The 26,231-nt window shown below is 42.0% G+C and overlaps 1 protein-coding gene across 1 annotated transcript in view; it reads right to left on the bottom strand.

The window, feature by feature from the left end:
* The window catches only part of LOC132883769 (1-phosphatidylinositol 4,5-bisphosphate phosphodiesterase beta-1), a 454,963-nt gene that overhangs the window by 82,435 nt on the left and 346,297 nt on the right, over nt 1–26,231 (bottom strand). The window contains exons 15-20 of the mRNA XM_060917764.1: nt 23,905–23,991; nt 10,624–10,691; nt 10,138–10,234; nt 9,892–9,976; nt 8,156–8,280; nt 5,099–5,253 (exon numbers count right to left, since the gene is read on the bottom strand). Coding sequence (XP_060773747.1) covers nt 5,099–5,253; nt 8,156–8,280; nt 9,892–9,976; nt 10,138–10,234; nt 10,624–10,691; nt 23,905–23,991 — 617 coding nt within the window. The remainder of the gene's footprint in view (nt 1–5,098; nt 5,254–8,155; nt 8,281–9,891; nt 9,977–10,137; nt 10,235–10,623; nt 10,692–23,904; nt 23,992–26,231) is intronic.

The following is a 26,231-nucleotide window of genomic DNA, read 5'->3' as shown; positions in this document are numbered from 1 at the left end:
TTTGTGTCACCCATTTAAATATGATCAATATTGTCCATGCAGCATGAAGAAACACACATTTTGAAAATATTTCCAATACTAGTCAGAAATTTTCTCGCCAAGAAATTGATTTTTGGTGTCCCAAGTAATTAAGTCAGTACACTAACAGTACTAACTACTAGAGACACCTGGGGAAAATGGACAGAACTATTCTAATGAGATGACTGCAGTGCATCGTGGGAATCCCACAAGTTCAAGGGAGGGAAACATTGAATTTCATATTGTGGTAGTTTTCCAGCATTGTTCAGGTTTGTATGGCAATTTTTAACAGAATTTATAATAGCAGTCAATACACTAACACTTCTAGAATGATGTAGGCCCAGCTTTGTCATGAAAACATGTTTGTGCCATGAATGTGAGTTAGAAGACCTTTCAACTAGACTACAATGCACAGGCATCATATACACATCTGCACCCTGGTGACCAGATGATGAACTATTTGTCCATACACTAAGGCCACGTTTACATTAGACCGTATCTGTCTCGTTTTCTTCGCGGATGCACTGTCCGTTTACATTAAACCGCCTGGAAACGCCGGGAAACGGGAATCCGCCAGCGTCCACGTATTCAATCCAGATCGTGTCAGCTCCAGTGCTGTGTAAACATTGAGATACGCGAATACGCTGTGCTGAGCTCTAGCTGGCGTCGTCATTGGACAACGTCACTGTGACATCCACCTTCCTGATTCGCTGGCGTTGGTCATGTGACGCGACTGCTGAAAAACGGCGCGGACTTCCGCCTTGTATCACCTTTCATTAAAGAGTATAAAAGTATGAAAATACTGATGCAAATACTGCCCATTGTGTAGTTATGATTGTCTTTAGGCTTGCCATCCTTCCACTTGCAAGTGGTAAGTGATGTGCGCTGGGATCACACACACAGCGGCTCAGTCCCGAATCACGGCTTGTGCACTTCACTCGCGTGCTCTGTGAGCTGCGCAAGGCCGGAGTGCGCACCCTCCAGAGGGCACTCGTTGTTCAGGGTGGAGTGATTTGGAGCGCAGGATGCCTGCGGAGCCGAGCGTATCTGTGTATTGGTGTTGCTGTGTACACGCAAATATGTGTATTGGTGTTGCTGTGTGCGCACTAATCGTTTTAAAAACGTTAATCTGATGATCCGCTGATACGGTCTAATGTAAACATGGGCTAACAGTCCATACACTAACACCGGGGTCTGTTTGTGTACTGACTATTGTGTTAGTGTATTGACCAATCTGATAGGATGACAGTTTGATGTCTCTCGATCCCTTTTGCCAACCTACTAGTATATAGGCCTATACCTAGTACATGTATCCTACCAGGATATCTTTAAAGGTTTTCTGATTAGGCCTAGTCAATTTCTGAGAGTGTCTGTGTACTGACTTAAAAATTTGAATTTGCCCCTCCCCCGTACTCACCTTTTACAAACTATTAATTTTACTTCCAGCTTCCCCTACTTACTACCTGGTTGAATGATTGATCTTTACTGTTCTGCTCAAATAATCAACTTCGTTGTCTTATTTTTGAACATGTCAGTACACAAACATGCTGTCAGTACACAAATGCTGCACCCTTTTAATACATATATTTATTGTTCTATTGTGATAAATATACATTTTCAGATAGAATTATTTATAATAAGGCCCAGATTTGTAATTGGGGTCAATTACATTTTGATTTTGGTCAGAGATTATGGATTTATTAGGCATTTCAGAGACCTGTTTGTGTACTGACAGAGACAAGGGCAACCTTGACCTTGAAATGACCTTGACCTTTGACCTTGAATTTTGCCATATCGAGCAATAAGAAGATACTTTGATAAAACTCCAAAACTGGCTACCAGAATTCTGCCTTATGAACTTATTAGTTTGCTCAAGGTCCATATCCCAATTTGCAACTATAGTGGAGAACCACCCCATACAGAAAGGCCCCAGCTGGCCACAACGTTCAAACCCATAACCTTCATACCTGTGAGGTGACAGTGCTAACCACTGCACCACCGTGCTGCCCCTGAATGAGCACATAATACAAAATATATATTATACCAGTGCTATAATACTGGTCAACAATTTTTCAGAAGTTGTCTGCTTCAGAGATGAAATTGGCTGTTTGTTATAAAATTTGGTGTGTTGAATTAAAATATGACAATTAAAACAGCTGACTGGCTATAGCTTCCAATATCTTTAAGATTTTACATTTTATACTTACAACCCTGATTCCAAAAAAGTTGGGACAAAGTACAAATTGTAAATAAAAATGGAATGCAATGATGTGGAAGTTTCAAAATTCCATATTTTATTCAGAATAGAACATAGATGACATATCAAATGTTTAAACTGAGAAAATGTATCATTTAAAGAGAAAAATGAGGTGATTTTAAATTTCATGACAACAACACATCTCAAAAAAGTTGGGACAAGGCCATGTTTACCACTGTGAGACATCCCCTTTTCTCTTTACAACAGTCTGTAAACGTCTGGGGACTGAGGAGACAAGTTGCTCAAGTTTAGGGATAGGAATGTTAACCCATTCTTGTCTAATGTAGGATTCTAGTTGCTCAACTGTCTTAGGTCTTTTTTGTCGTATCTTCCGTTTTACGATGCGCCAAATGTTTTCTATGGGTGAAAGATCTGGACTGCAGGCTGGCCAGTTCAGTACCCGGACCCTTCTTCCACACAGCCATGATGCTGTAATTGATGCAGTATGTGGTATGGCATTGTCATGTTGGAAAATGCAAGGCTGAAAGAGACATCGTCTGGATGGGAGCATATGTTGCTCTAGAGCCTGGATATACCTTTCAGCATTGATGGTGTCTTTCCAGATGTGTAAGCTGCCCATGCCACACGCACTAATGCAACCCCATACCATCAGAGATGCAGGCTTCTGAACTGAGCGCTGATAACAACTTGGGTCGTCCTTCTCCTCTTTAGTCCGAATGACACGGCGTCCCTGATTTCCATAAAGAACTTGAAATGTTGATTCGTCTGACCACAGAACAGTTTTCCACTTTGCCACAGTCCATTTTAAATGAGCCTTGGCCCAGAGAAGACGTCTGCGCTTCTGGATCATGTATAGATAATAATAAATAATAATAATAATAATAAGTTCAATTTATATAGCGCCTTTCACAAACCCAAGGACGCTTTACAAAAGAGTTACCACCAAAAAAAAAATAAAAATTAGGAAGAATAGTGTGAGGTAAAGAGAAGTTTTCAAGTTGGCTTTGAAGGAAGAGAGTGTGGAACAGTCACGAAGCGATTGTGGTAACGGATTCCAAAGTTTAGGAGCAGCAACACTAAATGATCTGCCACCCATAGATGCCAATTTAAAACGAGGAACAGACAGAAGTCCACAGACAGAAGATCTAAGGGAGCGGGAGGGACAGTACAAATGAATTAGCTCACAGAGATAGGAAGGAGATACGGCTTCTTCTTTGAACTATAGAGTTTTAGCTGGCAACGGCGGATGGCACGGTGAATTGTGTTCACAGATAATGTTCTCTGGAAATATTCCTGAGCCCATTTTGTGATTTCCAATACAGAAGCATGCCTGTATGTGATGCAGTGCCGTCTAAGGGCCCGAAGATCACGGGCACCCAGTATGGTTTTCTGGCCTTGACCCTTACGCACAGAGATTCTTCCAGATTCTCTGAATCTTTTGATGATATTATGCACTGTAGATGATGATATGTTCAAACTCTTTGCAATTTTACACTGTCGAACTCCTTTCTGATATTGCTCCACTATTTGTCGGCGCAGAATTAGGGGGATTGGTGATCCTCTTCCCATCTTTACTTCTGAGAGCCGCTGCCACTCCAAGATGCTCTTTTTATACTCAGTCATGTTAATGACCTATTGCCAATTGACCTAATGAGTTGCAATTTGGTCCTCCAGCTGTTCCTTTTTTGTACCTTTAACTTTTCCAGCCTCTTATTGCCCCGTCCCGACGTTTTTGAGATGTGTTGCTGTCATGAAATTTCAAATGAGACAATATTTGGCATGAAATTTCAAACTGTCTCACTTTCGACATTTGATATGTTGTCTATGTTCAATTGTGAATACAATATCAGTTTTTGAGATTTGTAAATTATTGCATTCTGTTTTTATTTACAATTTCTACTTTGTCCCAACTTTTTTGGAATCGGGGTTGTATGTACATTGTGTAGATAGTAAGGTTTTAAGTATAAATTGTAAACCTAGGCCTCTTCATGTGTTTATGGTTGGTTTACATATTTCACCTGTTCTCTTTATGTAAGACTAGAAAATCAGCAAAAAGTTTATATAAATAAAATGTATTATGAACCACATGACAAAAAAAAACCAGTTATGTATAAGTACTGAATAGGTTTAGTCCTTTTTCACTGTGTACTCAGTACTTTTTGGCAGCTTGTCTCTTGTATTCATGAAACAGAGCATCTCTTGTCAAGCAAAGACTTAATCTCGAGTGCATAGCACTGTATGATTTTTTTTTTTTGAACTGATAGCGGGCAATTTGTTCAGCAGAGTGATGTAAATTGACTTATGGTTGCATCATCAGTGACTTCTAGGAATAACATGATATCATGTATGATGCAATGCCGGCTTCAGATTGCATCATTCATTGTTTTGCCAAAAACATAAGTGCTATCCAAACCCAATCATAGATTTATTCATTGAGCCAATCTTGAAAACTAGACCCAATGAACAATTTTAAGTTTAATTTTCATTCTCAGCGACCCAGAATTAGTCAAGTTTGACTATATTTATTTCGGAAACATTTTGGTTGTAGGCCAGTGTTATGAATAACTATAGCACACTTGTATCCACTTTTCATCACTGCATCCAAACAATTCTTCTTTGGCATTTTAGAAATGATCTGACTGCTGAAAAATTCTAGTTTCCTTTGAGCCTCGATTTTTTTTTCAACCTCAAACAGCAGAGGTTATGTGAACAATCTGATATGGAAAGTAGGAAATTCCAAGTAGAAAAATACCACCTTCCAAGTTCATCAGAGTAGCGTAAACTCCAGAAAAGCTGACACCAGGAATCAGAAAGAGTATAAAAAAGAGCATGTTCTGTACCCGCAATAATTCAAAGGGTTACCTTCACTGAAAGTGTATGCGCTACAATCCCATCCACTGTGCTTTCAGTGAAGGGGTCAAAGTTTTTATCAGGCCTCCTCATAAACTCAGGCTTGAGCCTATAGCCACATTTTCCATTGTATTCATACATGCCCAGGTTCAGCTGCATGGCCAGATCTGTCAAAGCAACATACAAAAGCAATGAGTCGCGACATATTTCTAACTGGACTTCTCACACATTCTCACAGATTGTGCTCATATCTGGAATAAGATCAGAAAAGGTCAGTAAAGTTTAGCTCAGGCTTGAGGGCAAATAACTTGGCTGAGGGACTGATGGGCATAAATCTAAGAATGGGCCCTTATAAGTGATTACAACGTTGAATGGTTGAAATAATACCTGTTTTTTCTGTAAATATGATTATAAAATTCCTGCAAATAAATAAATAAACAAACACATTTGCATAAATACATAATAAATACATAAATCCTTTGCATGCTACTTGCAGACACAGTACTATTTTGCATGTACGAATAGTGATGTAGCAGTATGTGAGGATAACTTGGCACTAAAATCTAACAAAAGTAGCGCGCCAGCTACAATTATCAGCAGTCCATAATTATCAACACCTTTTCAGGTTTACCAATAAAAAACAATTTTACAAAGGTGAGTTTCAGTGACAACAGTTATTATTGGTTAATTAATCAACCGGAAGACCCTCCTCGCCCTTCGATCTTGTCGTCTGATGACACAGCTCGTTACCTGAGATGGAGTTTTTTTGAGCACGATCAGCAATTTGAGGAAAACCCGGACGTTATCATCGCAGGTAAGCATGGTGGAAAGATCATGGACATGTTTTTACTTCTCAAATTCACTGATATTCCATGATCTCTTTGTCAAAACCGACTTTGTTTCTTACGCTTTCGTTTGACAGTCGTCATTTTGTATCTAAACACGCGTTTGAGAAGTCACGTGAGGTGTCGATAATACTGATCACTTTGACCGGTGTCCACCATTATCGACACCCTGTGGAATTAAGTAACATTTACAGTTGTTATGGCTCGATCTTTGTGTAACATTGTTGAAGTAGATGAAGTACTTTAAAAAAAAAAAAGTGCTGTGATTTATAATATTTTTTTTCTGATTCATAACAGAATGGAATGTTTATAGAGTATTTGGAATCCTATTGCAATAAATAAAATTAGAACAGAATTAAATTCCTAGCGAATAAAAAATGACAAGCTTGAAATATTCAGATTTTTCTATTCCATTCAGAAAATATTTTTTTTTACAGTTTGTTGTAAATATCTACCACATACTGCAATATCAGTAGACATTTTATATTTTGGTTTGAGGAATGACATGCGACCTTTGACTTGGATTTTCATGTGGTTACAATATCAATTGCCTGTTGATATTTATTGGTAAACTACAAAACTAGAAATTAATACAAACAACGACGAATGATTAACAAAATGTAATCTATGAAAATACTTAGAGAGTGGAACGAAAAGATTTTCTGACACAGGTTAAACAATAATAAAAATACAGTAAATAGCCCTATTCCACAACTGTAGTAATCAATATTATGTCGAGAACCGCTCAACTAAGTAAAGAGAAACGACATCCATCATTACTTTAAGACATGACGTGTCCTTTAATTAATGAAAATAAAGAAAAAACATTGAATTAGAAGGTGTGTTCAAACTTCTGACTGGTACTGTAGATGTGATTAAACCGTGACTTAGTAATCTTATAGAAGTACCAACAATTTAGACACTTTCAATTGAAAATCGTCTCTGAGATGTACACAAGTTTTAATTAACAGAGCATATCCTACAAAACTAAAATCACTGCTTACAAAAATTTAAATAGCTGGTAACCTGTTCATATACTGAGAAATGTAGGCCACTGATAGTAAAACATTGTTATTGTTAAGAAAACCCATAAAAATAAAAAAAAACATTGTAAATTATAGTAAATTATCTCCTAGAGGTTACATGCAATACATTTTTTTTATTTTTGTTTGCAAATAATGTTTCCAACACATCATTGTGTATAATATTTCATTTCAGATTAACATTAAGATTTACTTTGACCCAGGCTGACTCTAAAAGTAACAATAACAGTAACAAGAAGGGTACTTGGTAGAGTGCATACCTCCACCAAGCCACAAATCAGAATATCATGGGTCTACATTCATATCCGGATTTGCATCAAAATCTAATCAATTGTTCCTCGGCCCCTGGCTCACCTTTCCTCAAAATCCATTCACTACTTTTGGAGTTATGTTGGAAACAGGCAAACAAACAAATGAAAAGTCGTGCAGAGCACACTACTGACAAAAATCACAAAGAAACAAAGCAAAACCAAACAAAATCAAGAAAGAAAGCAAAAACAGAAGAAAACAGTGGTAGTAAAAAGAAGTGTAACTTGACCCGAGAACTTCAAAGACGAAATACTCTACAAATGAAATCTATATGAGGGTGTGTGTGTGTGTGTGTGTGGGGGGGGGGGGGTCCCCTGATCACAATTCATGGCGAATAAAAACACACTTTCACAATTCACGAGAAATAAGCACAAATTTCCTCATCTTGCGAAATTTGACCTCATTTTTCAACCTCAAAATGACATCACAAGTAAAACATCAATGGTTTACTCGAAAGGGATTCAAAAATGCGTTCCAACGCCACCAGTCCCATCTCGATATGAACGCTGGTTCGGAAGTTATGGCCGATTTGGTGTTTTAACAAGATTTGACCTTGGTGACCTTGACCTTTCACCTTGACCCACCAAAAACTAATGATATCTTTGTGTGACCCTAGTGAGTTGTTCTGTGCATTTTGGTGAAGATTGGTCAAGAAATGACGACACTAGAGCACCAACAAACAATCAAACGGACACATCAACATACTTGCAAAAATCTCCAATTTTCACAAGTAACAAACAAACAAATGGAGGCGTAAACATAACCTCCTCTAGCAAAGTTGGTAGAGGAGGTAATTAGGAGCATTCTGTTACAGTAACGTTCGTAAATCACTGACTGCAATCTGCTTACTTTGACTTTTACAATTAATTTACCTATCGTCTGGAAGTTCAATGCCACAAGCTGACATCCAGCGTTCCAGAACACCTGAGGCATGTAGTTAGAGGAGTCCACCCTAGTGCCTTTAGGGTAGATTCGGCTAAGCTGGAGTTTGTTATACCTGTGTGGACTCAGTTAAGGAACATCAAGCAGTAATTTCTTTCATTGGTTAATCTTCATTATTTCATCGAACCCGTGAATTCTCAACACTGAGACTGGTCAGAATTTTTTTTTTAATCCTCTTTGGCCCTTGTGGGCTATAACGCCACAACCAACTGTTGCTATCTGCCTCTGTTTATTTTTGGGTTTTCTGAAATGAACACCGGGTCAACATTTTACACATAACCACTTAAATTATGAATTCAATGGTGCTGAAAGTGCCAAAATGTCTTTTAACTTACAAAGTCCAAGGCCTACTGCTAGAGGTCAAGATTGACTACAGCTGGTAGCTTTTCTGTGCTAACATAAAAGAGTTAGCTTGACAGCACTCATTGGATTGACCGACACACAGTACAATGGGAAAGTCCAAGGAGCTCGGTGCAGATCTGAGAAACAGGTTTGTAGTTCAAAGAAGTCATTGAAAGCCTAATATTGCCATGCCATTCATATCTATATGTCTATAGTGTATGTAAACTTCTGACCACTGTAACTATAAACAGATAAAAACTCATCTCATCTCATCTCATCTCATCTCATTATCTGTAGCCGCTTTATCCTGTTCTACAAGGTCGCAGGCAAGCTGGAGCCTATCCCAGCTGACTACGGGCGAAAGGCGGGGTACACCCTGGACAAGTCGCCAGGTCATCACAGGGCTGACACATAGACACACAACCATTCACACTCACATTCACACCTACGGTCAATTTAGAGTCACCAGTTAACCTAACCTGCATGTCTTTGGACTGTGGGGGGAAACCGGAGCACCCGGAGGAAACCCACACGGACACGGGGAGAACATGCAAACTCTGCACAGAAAGGCCCTCGTTGGCCATGGGGCTCGAACCCGGACCTTCTTGCTGTGAGGCGACAGCGCTAACCACTACACCACCGTGCCGCCCACCAGATAAAAACTACCCTTACTAAATAATTACTGGTGAATTAAGAACAGAAGAACAACAACTTTATTTTATCAAACGTACACTTCAGCACAGTGAAATTCCTCTCTGCATTTAACCCATCTGAAGCAGTGAACACACACATGCACACACACGGGAGCAACGAGCACACCATTGCTACAGCGCCCAGGGAGCAGTTGGGGGTTAGATGCCTTGCTCAAGGGCACATCAGCCCATGCCCGCCCCATGTTAACCTAACCATGTGTCTTTGAACTGTGGGGGAAGCCGGAGCACCTGGAGGAAACCCACGCAGACACGGGGAGAACATGCAAACTCCACACGCAAAGGCCCCCATCGGCCGCTGGGCTCGAACCCAGAACCTTCTTGCTGTGAGGTGACAATACTAACCACAACACGACTGTGCTATAAAAGGAATATAACACTTTGGGAGGTACTGTTACTGGAAAATAATCAACGATAGGCTAATAACCATCTACTTTGCATCAAGGAGCATTACAGCACTTCATCACTGCTTATTACCCTGTAACACAACATTATGTTTCATTTTATTCCATGCTTTACTCCATCCTGAATGCTGGAACTGTGAACATGACATGATCAGTCACAAAAGTATTTTGGATAAAAATTTCACTGTAATTCAACTGCAAAAAGGATACTCCACAAATTCCACCGGAGCCTTCGTCAGCTGCTCTAGTGCTTTTGTCTCCACAAATGATGACATGTGATAACTTTTATTTGACTCTGTAACATAAGATGTCACAGATGTGTCTGTAAGATTCGGCTTATAACACATTGCATTTACAGTACAGCACGAAGCATGTTGTGTGCCTGTTGCACTATAGCGCATGATGTAAAATACTGGATGTATTCAATTATTATCGTATTAAAATCAACTAACTTACTTTTAGATGCTTCAAATGAGGTGAACTTGACTGGCTGGACGTAGTTGACTAAGTTGGACATCTCCTCAGTAGCAAACGCTTCACTTCCTGCTGTCCCCTAAACAAGATGCATAGTAAGCAGTGCACCCACACTTACCTCCCTCATTGCCTAATACTGAGCAGTCATGGTAGTGAAGGCAAGCAAATGCTTGCTTTTGGAAAAATGAACCCAGTTAGTCCATGTTTAGGAGAGACGCCTGAGTGCATGTAAAGTGAATGCGCTATTCTGTGTAATTGATCTTGCATGTATGTGGGATTAACGGTAGAGGGTAATTAAGGCATCTTTGTAATAGAGTAGTGTGTAGTAGCAGGGCGGAGTATTTATGCATTGCCAAATCTATGGCTGGTGTGGGCAGATGCTAGGAGAACAGTGAGAGCACAGGATCGTATCTTAATATGATAAGATCTTATAATAAGCCCTTTATATACACAGATAGCAGTGTCTACCTCATCCATGGACTTTTTACAGTCATCATCTTCATCATCCTCATCCTCGCTTTCTGCATCAACCTCACCTGATGAAATAGGATATCAATTAAAAAGTCAGTATTTATTTGTGATTTGAAAGTCAGAGTGCAATGTACCGTAACAGCTCAAAACAAATGCTGTAACAATTAAGTTAATGCATGCATACAGTGTAAAACTAATAAATACAAAACCCTAAAAACACACTTCAAATGAGCAACTGGATTTAAAGCTAGACTGGCTTTCAGATTTTTCAAGTGTAGGTCATAAAAATAATTTTCCCCGACACTCAATTACTTTCGTTTACAGTGGCATGCAAAAGTTTGGGCGCCCTTACTGCAAATGTCTGTTACTGTGAATAGTTAAGCGAGCAGAAGATGAACTGATCACCAAAAGGCATAAAGGTAAAGACGACATTTCTTTTCAGCGTTTTCTGCAAGATTTGGGTATTATTTTTGTTTTGTACAATTGGAGAGTGAAAAAAGAAAAGGAACACCATGCGAAAGTTTGGGCACCCCAATACATTTGAGTTCTCAGGGAACTTTTACCAAGGTTCCCAACCTGAATTAGCTTATTGAGCTGTGGCTTGTTCAAATTCTTTGTTAGGAAAGGCCAGATGATGCAGATTTCAAAGCTGTATAAATTCTCTGACTCCTCAAACTTGTCCCTAAAATCAACAGCCATGGGCTCCTCTAAGCAACTCCCTCGCATTCTGAATAATAAAATAATTGATGCTCACAAAGCAGGAGAAGGCTACAAGAACGTAGCAAAGTGTTTTCAGGTAGCCGTTTCCTCAGACTGTAATGTTATTAAGAAATGGCAGTTAACAGAAACAGTGGAGATCAAGGTGAGGTCTGGAAGATGAAGAAAACTTTCTGAAAGAACTGCTCGTTGGATTGCTAGAAAGGCAAATAAAACCTCCTGTTTGACTGCAAAAGACCTTCAGAAAGGTTTAGCAGACCCTGGAGTGGTGGTGCACTGTTCTACTATGCAGCGACACCTGAACAAATATGACCTTCATGGAAGAGTCATCAGAAGAAAACCGTTCCTGCGTCCTCGCCACAAAATTCAGCGTCTGAAGTTTGCAAATGAACATCTAAATAAGCCTGATGCATTTTGGAAACAAGTCCTGTGGACTGATGAAATCAAAATAGATTTTCCAAAAAATAGATTTTCCACAATGTGCAAAGGTATGTTTGGAGAAAAAAGGGTGCCAAATTCCAGGAAAAGAACACCTCTCCAACTCTGAAGCATGGGTGTGGATCAATCATGCGTTGGGGTTGTGTTGCAGCCAGTGGCACAGGGCACATTTCATTGGTCGAGGGAAGCATGGATTCAAATTCAAATTGTTTCCAGCAAATTCTGGAAACAAACATCACACCATCTGTAAAAAAGTTGAAGTTAAAAAGAGGACGGGTCCTACAATAAGACGATGATCCAAAACACACCTCAAAATCTACAATGGAATACCTCAAGAGGCACAAGCTGAAGGTTTTGCCCTGGCCCTCACAGTCCCCTGACCTAAACATCATTCAAAATCTGTGGATAGATCTCAAAAGAGCAGTGCATGCAAGACAGTGCAAGAAACTTGTAGAACTGGAAGCCTTTTGCAAGGACGGATGTGTGAAAATCCCCCAGGTAAGAACTGGCTACAAAATTATTATTATTAGCTGGCTACAAAAAGTGTTTACAAGTTGTGATACTTGCCAAAGGAGGTGTTACTAGGTACTAACCATGTAGGGTGCCCAAACTTTTGCTTCAGGCCCTTTTCCTTTTTTGTCATTTTGAAAATGTAAAAGATGAAAATAAATTGTTTTTGCTTAAAATATAAAGGGAATGAGTCATCTTTAACTTTATGCCTTTTGGTGATCATTTCATCTTCAACTTGCTTAACTGTTCACAGTCACAGCAATTTTGACCAGGGGTTCACAAACTTTTGCATACCACTGTAGTGGACCGAAAGCTACCGAATTAAAATCACAGACTTCCAATTTTATTATTATTATTTTTTTAAATAGAAAAATTAATGAATTTAGGGCCACATGGTCCTAAATTCTCCACTATTTTTTCCTGCTTCACCATGACCCAGTACACGATACTACATCATGCATGACATGGTGGGCTTTCCCTGTTCGTGCAAGGCATTGTGGGATACAAATTTGAAACAGGAGAGAAAAATGTTGGACGTGAGTGTGTGAATGAAACGTGAAAGACTGAGTACAGAAAGTGAGAAGAAAAGTTATGTTGCGAAGGAAAGGAAACGCAGGACCAAACTAATAAATATCGGCAGTCAGCGAGCACCTCGGTGTGATCAGCTGTTTGTTTAGCGACAGAATGATGGAACTGTCAGTGCACGGTCAAGGTAAACCTGTAGATGGCAGTAATGCAACACTGTGGATGCCAGCTGCCGTAAAACCCAAAAGAAGCAGAAGGTAAACCTACACATGCGCACACGGATTTCCTCTGTCTGCCTGACTGTGTGAAGTGAGCGATTTCATGCACATTATTTGCTCGGGATTCCCCTCAAATTAAATAACTTCCCAGCCACAGAATGACCTGGGTTTTTAAAGATATTACAGAAATAAACATGTATCACAATGACCAAATTTCAGAGGAAACTAAATTTCACCGATTTTATGAAATCGAAAGGCCGTCTAGCTTTAATCAAGCTTGATTTACACGGCACTAACATTCAGCCTTCATAATACATTTATAAGCCTTTATAAAAGGACAAAAAATTTCTGTCTTGATGGTTAATGAGCGAGATGGCTTATGTATTTTATACACTAATGTATTTTATTTATGTAGTTTTTTGTATTTGTAACTAATTTGAATATCTTGGACATGTACATATTGAAGACATTGTAATTTGATATTGATCATAACTATTTTTTTTGTTGTTTTTACTCATTGTGTATTGGAAATGTGTAGCAGGGCTCCTTTCGATAGCAGAGGCGTGGAACCACTGATTGGACGACCCTGTTGTTTTATTTAAATAAATGTGCCTAAGGATGTCCAAACGTGAGGCCACATTAAAGGTTTTATGCAGCATGAAAAGAGAAGGAATCGAAATGATCATTATTGGTACATTGATTAAAATTAAGAAAGTTAATTCATAAGTATTATTTCCATTCCCCATTTCCATTTACTCAGGTGACATATGGGCTTCTGAAATAATTCATTGTCGTTTAAGTCAATAGTAGGTTTACAGTGGTGTTTCATAGCAATGTTATAAACTGTTATAAAGCTGTATAAGCTACAGTATGAAATGGCACTTGTTAATGGGATTTAATGCAAATGGACCAGCACCACTTCAATATAAAACTCCATTGGTGAATAGTCTACAGTTCCCAAAAGTTAAGATCACAGGTTATTACTTGAGGACCTCAAATCTTCATAAATGTGTTGTTAGTTTACAACATGTGTGCCTTTGAACCTTAAAAAAATTATTTTAAAAATGTTTATTTACAGCAATATTACACAGTCGGCACATAATAGTTGATGCCGCTTCTATTTTTCATGTCCTCAATAAAAATAATCATTGTATTTGTATGCACCCTTAAAAAATTATATACTGTATACGCCGCGTTCCAAATTATTATGCAAATTGGATTTAAGTGTCATCAAGATTTAATTTTTTTGTTTCTCAGTTAAACTCATGAATGGTAGTGTGTCTCAGGGCTCTTTGGATCACTGAAATCAATCTCAGACACCTGTGATAATTAATTTGCCAGGTCAGCCCAATTAAAGAAAACTACTTAAGAAGAACGTTACACATTATTAAGCAGGCCACAGGTTTCAAGCAATATGGGAAAGATAAAGGATCTCTCTGCTGCCGAAAAGCATCAAATAGTGCAACGCCTTGGACAAGGTATGAACGCATTAGATATTTTACGAGAACTTAAGCGTGATCATCGTATTGTCAAGAGATTTGTGGCTGATTCAGAGCACAGACAGGTTTGTGCAGATAAAGGCATAATGAGGAAGGTTTCTGCCAGACAAATTAATCGGATTAAGAGAGCAGCTGCTAAAATGCCATTACAAAGCAGCAAACAGGTATTTGAAGCTTCTGGAGTCCCGCAAACCTCAAGGTGTAGGATCCTCCAGAGGCTTGCAGTTGTGCATAAACCTACTATTCGGCCACTCCTAACCAATGCTCGCAAGCAGGAACGGTGGCAGTGGGCCTGGAAATACATGAAGACTAATTTTCAAACAGTCTTGTTTACTGATGAGTGCCGTGCAACCCTGGATGGTCCAGATGGATGGAGTAGTGGATGGCCACTATGTCCCAACAAGGCTGCAACATCAGCAAGGAGGTGGCGGAGTCGTGTTTTGGGCCGGAATCATGGGGAGAGAGCTGGTAGGCCCCTTTAAGGTCCCTGAAGGTGTGAAAATTACCTCGGCAAAGTATATAGAGTTTCTGACTGACCACTTTCTCCCATGGTACAAAAAGAACCGTGCCTTCCATAGCAAAATCATCTTCATGCATGACAATGCACCATCTCATGCTGCAAAGAATACCTCTGTGTCATTGGCTGCTATGGGCATAAAAGGAGAGAAAGTCATGGTGTGGCCCCCATCCTCCCTGACCTCAACCCTATTGAGAACCTTTGGAGTATCCTCAAGCAAAAGATCTATGAGGGTGGGAGGCGGTTCACATCAAAACAGCAGCTCTGGGAGGCTATTGTGACATCCTGCAAAGAAATTCAAGCAGAAACTTTCCAAAAACTCACAAGTTCAATGGATGCAAGAATTGTGAAGGTGATCTCAAAGAAGGGGTCCTATGTTAACATGTAACTTGGCCTGTTAAGATGTTTTTGATTGAAAAAGCTTTCGATTTCAGTAAATATGACCTCCTAATGCTGCAAATTCAACAAATGACCATTTTCAGTTCTTTACAGCCTATAAAATGTTTTGAAACTCTGTTGTGCATAATAATTTGGAACTGTGCATTTTGAGGTTTTTTTTATTTTTGAAAAAATACTGTTATCATTGGGAGGTTTGTTCAATAAAATTCGATTTATACTCTAACGGTTGATGACTTGAAAATTATAGTACCTGTCATTTGAATCGACCATTTAGGAAAATCAGAGAATTGGAGAAAAAATTATTTGCATAATAATTTGGAATGCGGTGTGTGTGTATGTATATATATATATATATATATATATATATATATATACACAACCCGATTCCAAAAAAGTTGGGACAAAGTACAAATTGTAAATAAAAACGGAATGCAATAATTTACAAATCTCAAAAACTGATATTGTATTCACAATAGAACATAGACAACATATCAAATGTCGAAAGTGAGACATTTTGAAATTTCATGCCAAATATTGGCTCATTTGAAATTTCATGACAGCAACACATCTCAAAAAAGTTGGGACAGGGGCAATAAGAGGCTGGAAAAGTTAAAGGTACAAAAAAGGAACAGCTGGAGGACCAAATTGCAACTCATTAGGTCAATTGGCAATAGGTCATTAACATGACTGGGTATAAAAAGAGCATCTTGGAGTGGCAGCGGCTCTCGGAAGTAAAGATGGGAAGAGGATCACCAATCCCCCTAATTCTGCGCCGACAAATAGTGGAGCAATATCAGAAAGGATTCGACAGTGTAAAATTGCAAAAAGTTTGAACATATCATCATCTACAGTGCATAATATCATCAAAAGATTCAGAGAATCTGGAAGAATCTCTGTGCGTAAGGGTCAAGGCCGGAAAACCATACTGGGTGCCCGTGATCTTCGGGCCCTTAGACGGCACTGCATCACATACAGGCATGCTTCTGTTAGGACTTGGACTGTTTTGGCCTCTAGAGGCCGCTGTTATTTCCTTTTCGTGTCATATTTATTTTGGCCTCTAGAGGCCGCCACTGTTCCTGTGTTTTGTGTTTTTTTTTGTTAATTGCCTGTTAGTCCTAATTATCTTCACCTGTGTCCTTAATTAGTTTGTGTATTTATACCCCTGAGTTCAGTCCTCTTGTCACGGAGTCTTTGTGCTGTTATGTTTATCTCCAGTTTCCTTTGTACTGTGTTTTGTGGATCTTCTGAGCTTTTGCATTTTTGCCTTTTTCTTTTTGAATTATACTCTTTGTTTTTGTTTTTTTTGTTTTACCCTGGATTGTATATAGTGTACATAGTATAAATAAACCTTTTGTTACTTTTTCTACTTCCGCCTCACGCCTCTGCATTTGAGTCATTCCCCTGGTGGCCTAGTGGGGGTTTGCTGGATCATCACACCAACGAACCAGGTTCGAATCCCAGCAAAACCCTAACAGAAAGACTCCGTCATGACCGACTCAGCAGAGGCTGCTTCAACTGTCTACCCGGCCAACCTTCAGGGAATTATGGCAGCTTTGACACGCTTCGGAGCGACCATGGACGCTCATGGACGTACGCTCACCAGCCAACGTGAGGCCCTTGCTCGCCGCGAGGAACTGCTTCAGCAAATTGGGAAAACCCTGGCACAGCTGACATCTCTGCCTGCATCTCCTGATCCAGTTCCTGCTCCTGATCCAGCTCCCACTCCTGCTCCAGTGCCTCCTGCCATGCTGCCTTCTTCACCTCGCGAACCCAGCCTTCCTGCACCACAGAGGTATGACGGCAAGCACAGTGAGTGCCGAGAGTTCCTTACCCAGTGTCAACTCACCTTTGAGCTTCAGCCTACCACCTACACTACGGATCGCCGCAAGATTGCCTTTGGGATCACCTTATTAGCTGGTAAGGCGCGAGCCTGGGCTACTGCTATCTGGCAAAGACAGGGACCTGAGTGCTTTGATTTCCAGCTGTTTTCTGAAGAGATGCTTCGGGTCTTCGATCAGGCAGACATCAGTACCGACGCAGCCCGAAAGCTCATGTCCATCCGGCAAGGAGGAAGCGTCGCAGATTACGCCATCTCGTTCCGAACACTCGCAGCAGTAAGTGGATGGAACGAGACTGCCCTGGTGTCAGCCTTCCACCATGGTCTGTCTGACCCCATCAAGGACGGTCTGGCCTCTATTGGATGCCCAAGTGACCTCGAAACCCTCATCTCACATGCTATTCGTCTGGACAACAGGATGAGAGAACGCCACCAAGCCTTGAGGCCCCCCAGCCTCCCTACCTCTACCTGGAGACCGTCTACCTCCTTCAGTGACTGTCCAGAACCCATGCAAGTGGGTCGTACTCGCCTCTCCGCATCTGAGAGGGAGCGCAGAAGGAGGGACAAGTGCTGCATCTACTGTGGCAAGCCTGGTCACTTCCGAGCATCATGTCCCGAACTCTTGGGAAAAGGACCGCCCTGTCCAGCCGAGGGAGGGTTGTGACGGGGCCTACCCTCTCTCCCGGACTCCCTGGCCAAGGAATCTACATCCCGGTCTCCATCTCCTGGGGTGAGTCTGTCCACTCTTGTCAAGCTTTGATAGACTCAGGGGCGGCTGGGAACTTTATGGATATTCACTTCGCCCAAAGCATCAATATACCTACTGCACCTCTTGAAGTCCCACTGTCTGTGTCTGCCCTTGATGGCCAAGCGTTAGGTGATGGAAGAGTCACCCAAGTTACTTCTCCAGTCTTCCTCCAGTCTCAAGGTCACAAGGAAGAAATATCCCTGCACCTGATTCCTTCACCTGAGTTCCCAGTTATTCTAGGCCTTCCTTGGCTTACTCGCCACAACCCTCGCATAGACTGGGTAACAAGCCAGGTTGTGGAATGGGGCCCTGCATGCCATGCCTCTTGTCTTCTCTCTAGCTCTCCTGTGTCTCCTGCCGAGCCCCCTGATCTCACCGAGTTATCTCAAGTTCCCACAGAGTACTGGGATCTCAAGGAGGTATTCAGCAAGAGCAGGGCCGCCGTTCTTCCTCCGCACCGGGCCTACGACTGTGCCATCGACTTGCTCCCTGGGACTACCCCTCCTCGTGGCAGACTGTTTTCCCTCTCTCAGCCAGAACGCAAGGCTATGGAGGAATACCTCAAAGACGCCCTGGTCTCTGGGTTCATTCGACCCTCCACCTCACCTGCTGGTGCCGGCTTCTTCTTTGTCGGCAAGAAGGATGGGGGGCTTCGACCATGTATTGACTACAGGGGCCTGAACAAGATCACTGTGCGCAACCGATATCCCCTTCCGCTGATGTCCACTGCTTTCGACCTGCTCCAAGGCGCCACCATCTTCACCAAGTTGGACCTACGGAACGCATACCACCTCATCCGTATCCGACAGGGAGACGAGTGGAAGACTGCCTTTAACACCCCGTCTGGGCACTACGAATACCAGGTGATGCCCTTCGGACTCACCAATGCACCAGCTGTTTTTCAGGCCCTAATCAACGACGTCTTAAGGGACATGATTAACCTGTACGTCTTTGTCTACCTCGATGACATCCTTATCTTTTCCAAGACCGTGCAGGAGCACCGCCACCATGTCCGCCAGGTTCTCCAGAGGCTGCTACAGAACAATCTGTTCGCCAAGGCCCAGAAATGCGAATTTCATGTTCCCGAGGTCTCCTTTCTGGGATTTATTGTACGGACAGGCCAACTCCAAATGGACCCTGCCAAGACCCTGGCCGTCCGGGACTGGCCTACTCCCAAGTCCGTTAAGGAGGTTCAGCGGTTCTTAGGATTCGCTAACTTCTACCGCAAGTTCATCAGGAACTTCAGTTCTGTGGCAGCACCCATGTCAGACCTCACCAAAGGGACAGGTGGATCTTATGGCTGGTCTCCTCAGGCAGAAAAGGCATTCAAAGACCTCAAGGCCCGCTTCTGCACGGCACCCATTCTGGTCCTCCCGGATACCTCCCAACCATTCATCGTGGAGGTGGACGCCTCGGACAGTGGTGTCGGCGCGGTACTCTCTCAACGTTCGGAAGGAAAGCTGCACCCCTGCGCTTACTTCTCCCACCGCCTGAGTCCTGCGGAGTCCCGGTACGATGTGGGGGATCGAGAACTGCTAGCGGTCAAACTGGCCCTTGAGGAGTGGAGGCACTGGCTGGAGGGAGCGCAACATCCAGTCCTGGTTTGGACTGACCACAAGAACCTGGAGTACCTCCAGCAAGCCAAGAGACTGAACCCTCGACAGGCTAGGTGGGCCCTGTTTTTCAGTCAGTTTGACTTCACCCTCTCGTACCGTCCCGGCTCCAAGAACACCAAACCTGACGCACTGTCCAGGCTGTTCTCTGCCACTAACAGGGAGAATGAAGTCGGGCCTATTATCCCGGTGTCCCGGATTGTGGCCCCTGTCCACTGGGGTATTGAGGAGGCTGTTCGACGAGCCCAACGCCAGGACCCCGGTCCTGGGACGGGGCCACCGGGCCTCTTGTACGTCCCACATCAAGCCCGGGCCAAGGTTCTCCAGTGGGGTCACTCTTCCCCTCTCACCGCCCACCCGGGAGCTCGGAGGACCCTGGACTTCCTGAAAAGACGCTTCTGGTGGCCTAACATGGAGCAGGAAGTAAGGTCATTTGTCCTGTCCTGTGAGGTTTGCACCAGAACTAAGAACCCACGACAGCGTCCCCAGGGTCTCCTGCATCCTCTGACCATTCCCCGGCGTCCCTGGTCCCACGTGGCAGTCGACTTCATCACGGGTCTCCCTGAGTCACAAGGTAACATGGTCATTTTGGTCATTGTTGACAGATTCTCCAAGGCCTGCCGCTTCATACCTCTGTGCAAACTCCCCTCTGCTCTTGAAACAGCGAAACTTATATTTAATCATGTCTTCCGAGTCTTTGGTCTTCCACAGGACATCGTCTCAGACCGAGGGCCCCAGTTCTCCTCCCGAGTGTGGCACGGGTTCTGCAAGGTCATTGGAGCCACTGCCAGCCTCTCCTCTGGGTTTCACCCACAGTCCAATGGTCAGACGGAGAGGCTCAACCAGGACCTGGAAACCACCCTGCGAGGCCTGGCTATGGATAACCCGACATCGTGGAGCACCTGGCTGCCATGGGCAGAGTACGCCCACAACACCCTGCAGTCATCGGCCACCAAGCTGTCGCCATTCCAGTGCCAATTCGGGTTCCAGCCACCTCTGTTCCCGGACTAGGAGGAGGACGTGGGGGTGCCCTCGGTCAACCAATATGTGAGACGGTGTCGCAAGACCTGGAGCAAGGTCAGGAAGACCCTCATACAGACCTCCAGAACCAACCAGACTCAGGCCAACCGCCATAGAAGACCTGCACACACTTTCCGCCCTGGGCAGCGGGGTTTGGCTGTCCACTAAGGACCTTCCGCTGCGGGTGGAGAACCGCAAGCTTGCTCCTCGCTACATTGGCCCCTTCAAGGTGGTGCGCAGGGTGAACCCTGTCTCCTACCGGCTCCAGTTGCCCCGGACTCTGAGGATCAACCCCACTTTCCATGTTTCCCTGTTGCAGCCTGTACTGACGTCTACGTATGCCCCTGCCCCTAGGAACCCCCCACCCCCCCGCATCTTCCAGGGGCAGACTGTGTTCACTGTGCATCGCCTGCTTGACTCCCGCCGGGTCCGCGGCGGGTTGCAATATCTGGTGGACTGGGAGGGCTATGGTCCTGAGGAGCGCTGCTGGATTCCTGCTCGGGATGTCCTGGATAAAGAACTGTGTCGGGACTTCCATTCGGCCCATCCGGATCGCCCTGGGAACGTCAGGAGACGCTCCTAGAGGGGGGGGTCCTGTTAGGACTTGGACTGTTTTGGCCTCTAGAGGCCGCTGTTATTTCCTTTTCGTGTCATATTTATTTTGGCCTCTAGAGGCCGCCACTGTTCCTGTGTTTTGTGTTTTTTTTTGTTAATTGCCTGTTAGTCCTAATTATCTTCACCTGTGTCCTTAATTAGTTTGTGTATTTATACCCCTGAGTTCAGTCCTCTTGTCACGGAGTCTTTGTGCTGTTATGTTTATCTCCAGTTTCCTTTGTACTGTGTTTTGTGGATCTTCTGAGCTTTTGCATTTTTGCCTTTTTCTTTTTGAATTATACTCTTTGTTTTTGTTTTTTTTGTTTTACCCTGGATTGTATATAGTGTACATAGTATAAATAAACCTTTTGTTACTTTTTCTACTTCCGCCTCACGCCTCTGCATTTGAGTCATTCCCCTGGTGGCCTAGTGGGGGTTTGCTGGATCATCACACCAACGAACCAGGTTTGAATCCCAGCAAAACCCTAACAGCTTCTGTATTGGAAATCACAAAATGGGCTCAGGAATATTTCCAGAGAACATTATTTGTGAACACAATTCACCGTGCCATCTGCCGTTGCCAGCTAAAACTCTATAGTTCAAACAAGAAGCCGTATCTAAACATGATCCAGAAGCGCAGACGTCTTCTCTGGGCCAAGGCTCATTTAAAATGGACTGTGGCAAAGTGGAAAACTGTTCTGTGGTCAGACGAATTAAAATTTGAAGTTCTTTATGGAAATCAGGGACGCAGTGTCATTCGGACTAAAGAGGAGAAGGACGACCCAAGTTGTTATCAGCGCTCAGTTCAGAAGCCTGCATCTCTGATGGTATGGGGTTGCATTAGTGCGTGTGGCATGGGCAGATTACACATCTGGAAAGACACCATCAATGCTGAAAGGTATATCCAGGCTCTAGAGCAACATATGCTCCCATCCAGACAACATCTCTTTCAGGGAAGACCTTGCATTTTCCAACGTGACAATGCCAAACCACATACTGCATCAATTACAGCATCATGGCTGCGTAGAAGAAGGGTCCGGGTACTGAACTGGCCAGCCTGCAGCCCAGATCTTTCACCCATAGAAAACATTTGGCGCATCATAAAATGGAAGATACGACAAAAAGGACCTAAGACAGTTGAGCAACTAGAATCCTACATTAGACAAGAATGGGTTAACATTCCTATCCCTAAACTTGAGCAACTTGTCTCCTCAGTCCCCAGACGTTTACAGACTGTTGTAAAGAGAAAAGGGGATGTCTCACAGTGGTAAACATGGCCTTGTCCCAACTTTTTTGAGGTGTGTTGTTGTCATGAAATTTAAAATCACCTAATTTTTCTCTTTAAATGATACATTTTCTCAGTTTAAACATTTGATATGTCATCTATGTTCTATTTTGAATAAAATGTGGAATTTTGAAACTTCCACATCATTGCATTCCATTTTTATTTACACTACCTAGTGCAATATTTCAATTCCTATTTCTATTTCAGCTGCCAATATTTAATTAGTGCAGTATTGCTCCTTCAGGTGAAGTAATACTCTTATTTAAGTTCCTTTCTTATTTTGTTGTGTACATTAGATACATGGCCTGTGTTTTTACTTTGTAAATTTATTTTATTATTATTATATTTTATAATTTTATTGCACTCTATTCCTTTTTGCTACTGTCTATTCCTGATTCTTTCTATCTGTGAACTGCTGGAACATGTAAATTTTCCCACCGAGGGATGAATAAAGTTTATCTTACCTTATTTTATCTTGAACAGAATAATAATATTATAGCATATGAACCACTGGATTGTATAGTGTCATGTATTTCTCGTCAATAAATTGCTGTATTGTCTTGTGACAGTCATACCAGTAATGAGATACATCTCGCAGTTACAAATACATATTTATTCCTGTCTTTGACTCCGTATCCCATGCACCAGAAACAACACCACAACTTTTATTATGGTGGGACTCTGCTGGGTGCCTGGTGGACAGCAGTGAACCAGCGCTTTCACTTTGCGTCATTACTATATAGTTATAATCAAATATTATCGGATATAAGAATTAATCAATATCAATCCGCGCTAATTTTAGATTATCTAAAACTAAGGAAAAATGCTCAGAATTGCTATTGAACTATACAATAATTATGTTTACACGAATGTGCAGAGTAAGAAACCGTTCAGGTAAAAAAGCATACAGTGCAAAGATACGTTGCCTGCTATGAAAAAATAACCCAACCAAACAACATTTTTTAAATCAATATTTTCCAAAAATTGTGTGAGTAAATAATTCCACTTTATTTAAAAAAAAAAAATAATAACCACTGAATAAAAACCCATCTATCTTATGTAAATAAAGATACACATTTTGTTGTCCGGTGGTGAAGTGTTTATGAGATACGTTGCCTTGCAGTTACGATCGGGTTCCCTGTGGTGGTACAGACATCGTACGGTCACAAAAGCCATCAAACATCAGGTCGATATATTACCATATTCTCTGAAATATGGCGCTCTGCTGAGTTCTGTTCTGAACTCAAAAGATGTGATGCTTCAGACTGCACACTTATAGAGTGTCTTCTTAGTGTAAAATAAAGAAACAAGCTTTTTTCATGTGTGTTGGACCTTTTGGAATCTCAATGTTTTCTCACCCATATATTTTCTCCCCTGTAGCCTGGTTTCACTGCCCGTCTCTGAACTTGGCTGACTCGAGTCCGGCATGTCATGGTTTGTGGAGCCTGTGAAGAAGTCCAGGTTCAATCATTCCCAATGCAAAGGGAAAAAAAAAAAAACTTTTCCCTTCGGATACTGACAATGCGTCTTCAATACAGAATTTGAAAACTTTATTCTGTTTGTTTTTAATATTATAATCACCTTGTTATATAAAATTAATCGTGAAATGAGGAAAAAATTAAACGAAGTAAGCCGAAGTGAAAGCTGGAGGCTTTAATATAATGTCTGAAAGGTCTGTTCACAAAATATTTCCATCTGTGTCCTCATTCTTTGTTGACAACTTCTTCAATCACCTGCACATGGGCATTATGTTTTTTTATTTTAACTGCAATTTGTTCAGTCTACTTCTCTTCGGAGGACAAGAAAGACTTTGTATAGTATATCAGGGTTTTAATTCCACTCCTTAAAGAGAGACTGAAAAAGGAAGGAAAAAACAAACAAACAAACAAACAAACAAACAAACAAACAAACAAGTGTTGCCAGGCAAAACAAGCCTCTCCCGGCAGCACTTATTTTATATCTATATGTTGATAATGGTAATATTTCTCAATCATCAGCTGTCAGGTTATAGTCCTATGAAAGTTCATGACTTTGAGTTTGACATTTCAAAGTCATTCAAGGTCAAAGGTCATGGAGGCAACTGAAAGCCCATACGGGACGACTTCTATGTTGATAATGGTAAACATCTGGCTATCATGAACCATTTTAAAGTTATAGCCCTTTGAAAACCCATGACCTTGAGTTTGATCTTTCAAAGTCATTCAAGGTCAAAGGTCATGGAGGCAACTGAAAGCCCATACGGGACTTCTTCTGTGTTGATAATGGTAAACATCTGGCTATCATGAACCATTTTGAAGTTATAGCCCTTTGAAAACCCATTACCTTGAGTTTGACCTTTCAAGGTCACTCAAGGTCAAAGATCATGGTGCCAAATGAAAGGCCATATTGGAGTTCCTATATACTCATAATAGCAAACATTTGTCTATCAGCAACCGGTTTTGAGTTAGAATGGAAAATATGTTATTTTGACCGAAAGGTTGACCTTTCCAGTGACCTTGACCCGATTACCCCCAAAATTTAATCAGGCAATCTACGGACCATTGTCCACCTACCCTGAAAATTTGAAGTCAATCGGTGCAACCGTCTAGATGCTAGATTGTTAACAGACAGACAGACAAACAGACAGACAAACAGACAGACAGACAGACAAACAAACAAACCGCACTGATTACAATACCTTGCCCCGCTTACTGTCATGGGTAAGGTAATAAATAAGAAAAACGAAATAAAAAGCCCACAATGTGACAGCAAAACAGGAACGAATGCATGGGAGGGAAGCAAAACATAAAGCGAAAAAATACAAAGAGAGAAACACAATAAAACAGGGATGAAAATTCTAGAGGAGCAAAAATGAATTTGCAAAGAGAGAGTCATTTGGCACTGAGCCTCACAAATATTGCTTGTGCATTTCTAAGAGCATGTCTTACCTTTCTATTTTCATTTAATATTTTGAGTTAAGCTACGGTACAGACTGACCATCTTCAAACTAAAGTCACTGGAGATCTGACTTAGTGCATACTGGAGTCACTGAGACTACGTTCAGACTGCACCCTGAAACGACCCATATCTGATTTTTTTGCCCATATGCGACCTGTATCCGATTTGTTATTGACAATCTGAACGACACAGATCCGATTTTTTTCACATGCGACCCAGGCCGCTTGGATATGTGGTCCTAAATCCGATGCATATCCGATATTTTCACATGCGACTGCAGTCTGACCGGACAGGTCGCATTCATGCGACCTACACGTCATCAACAAGAGACAAACGTCACTATTCTGCGTTGGCTAATCCCGCCTCTTTGGTGGAAAACAACAACATCTGTACAGTTTTCAGAATTTAAACAGACTTTAATAGAATTGATCAAGCTAATGGTGGATTTGGTAGGGACCTGGATGTTGATCTGTTAGCCTGATTAAATAAAACAGTTTCTATAACTGATTTATAACTTAAACCATCCTGTATTACAAGATTATAAGATTGTTCTGGAAATTTCCAGTAATTTGACACCTTCGGTCTCATTAGTCTGCTGCTAATCAGATTATTGTGTGAGTTCCGCCGCCGCCACAAAAACCACATCGCCAGGTCTCGCCTCATCTCCATCGCAAACTGCACTGGTGTTTATGCACCTTGAGCCAGCGCTGAGAGAAGTTGCAGAATTCAGCTGGCTATAAACAATCTA

The sequence above is a fragment of the Neoarius graeffei genome, chromosome 3, assembly GCF_027579695.1.
Source record: "Neoarius graeffei isolate fNeoGra1 chromosome 3, fNeoGra1.pri, whole genome shotgun sequence".
NCBI classification, from domain to species: domain Eukaryota; kingdom Metazoa; phylum Chordata; class Actinopteri; order Siluriformes; family Ariidae; genus Neoarius; species Neoarius graeffei.
Note: the sequence above shows the minus strand (reverse complement) of the source record. Positions and strands in the feature narration are given on the sequence as shown.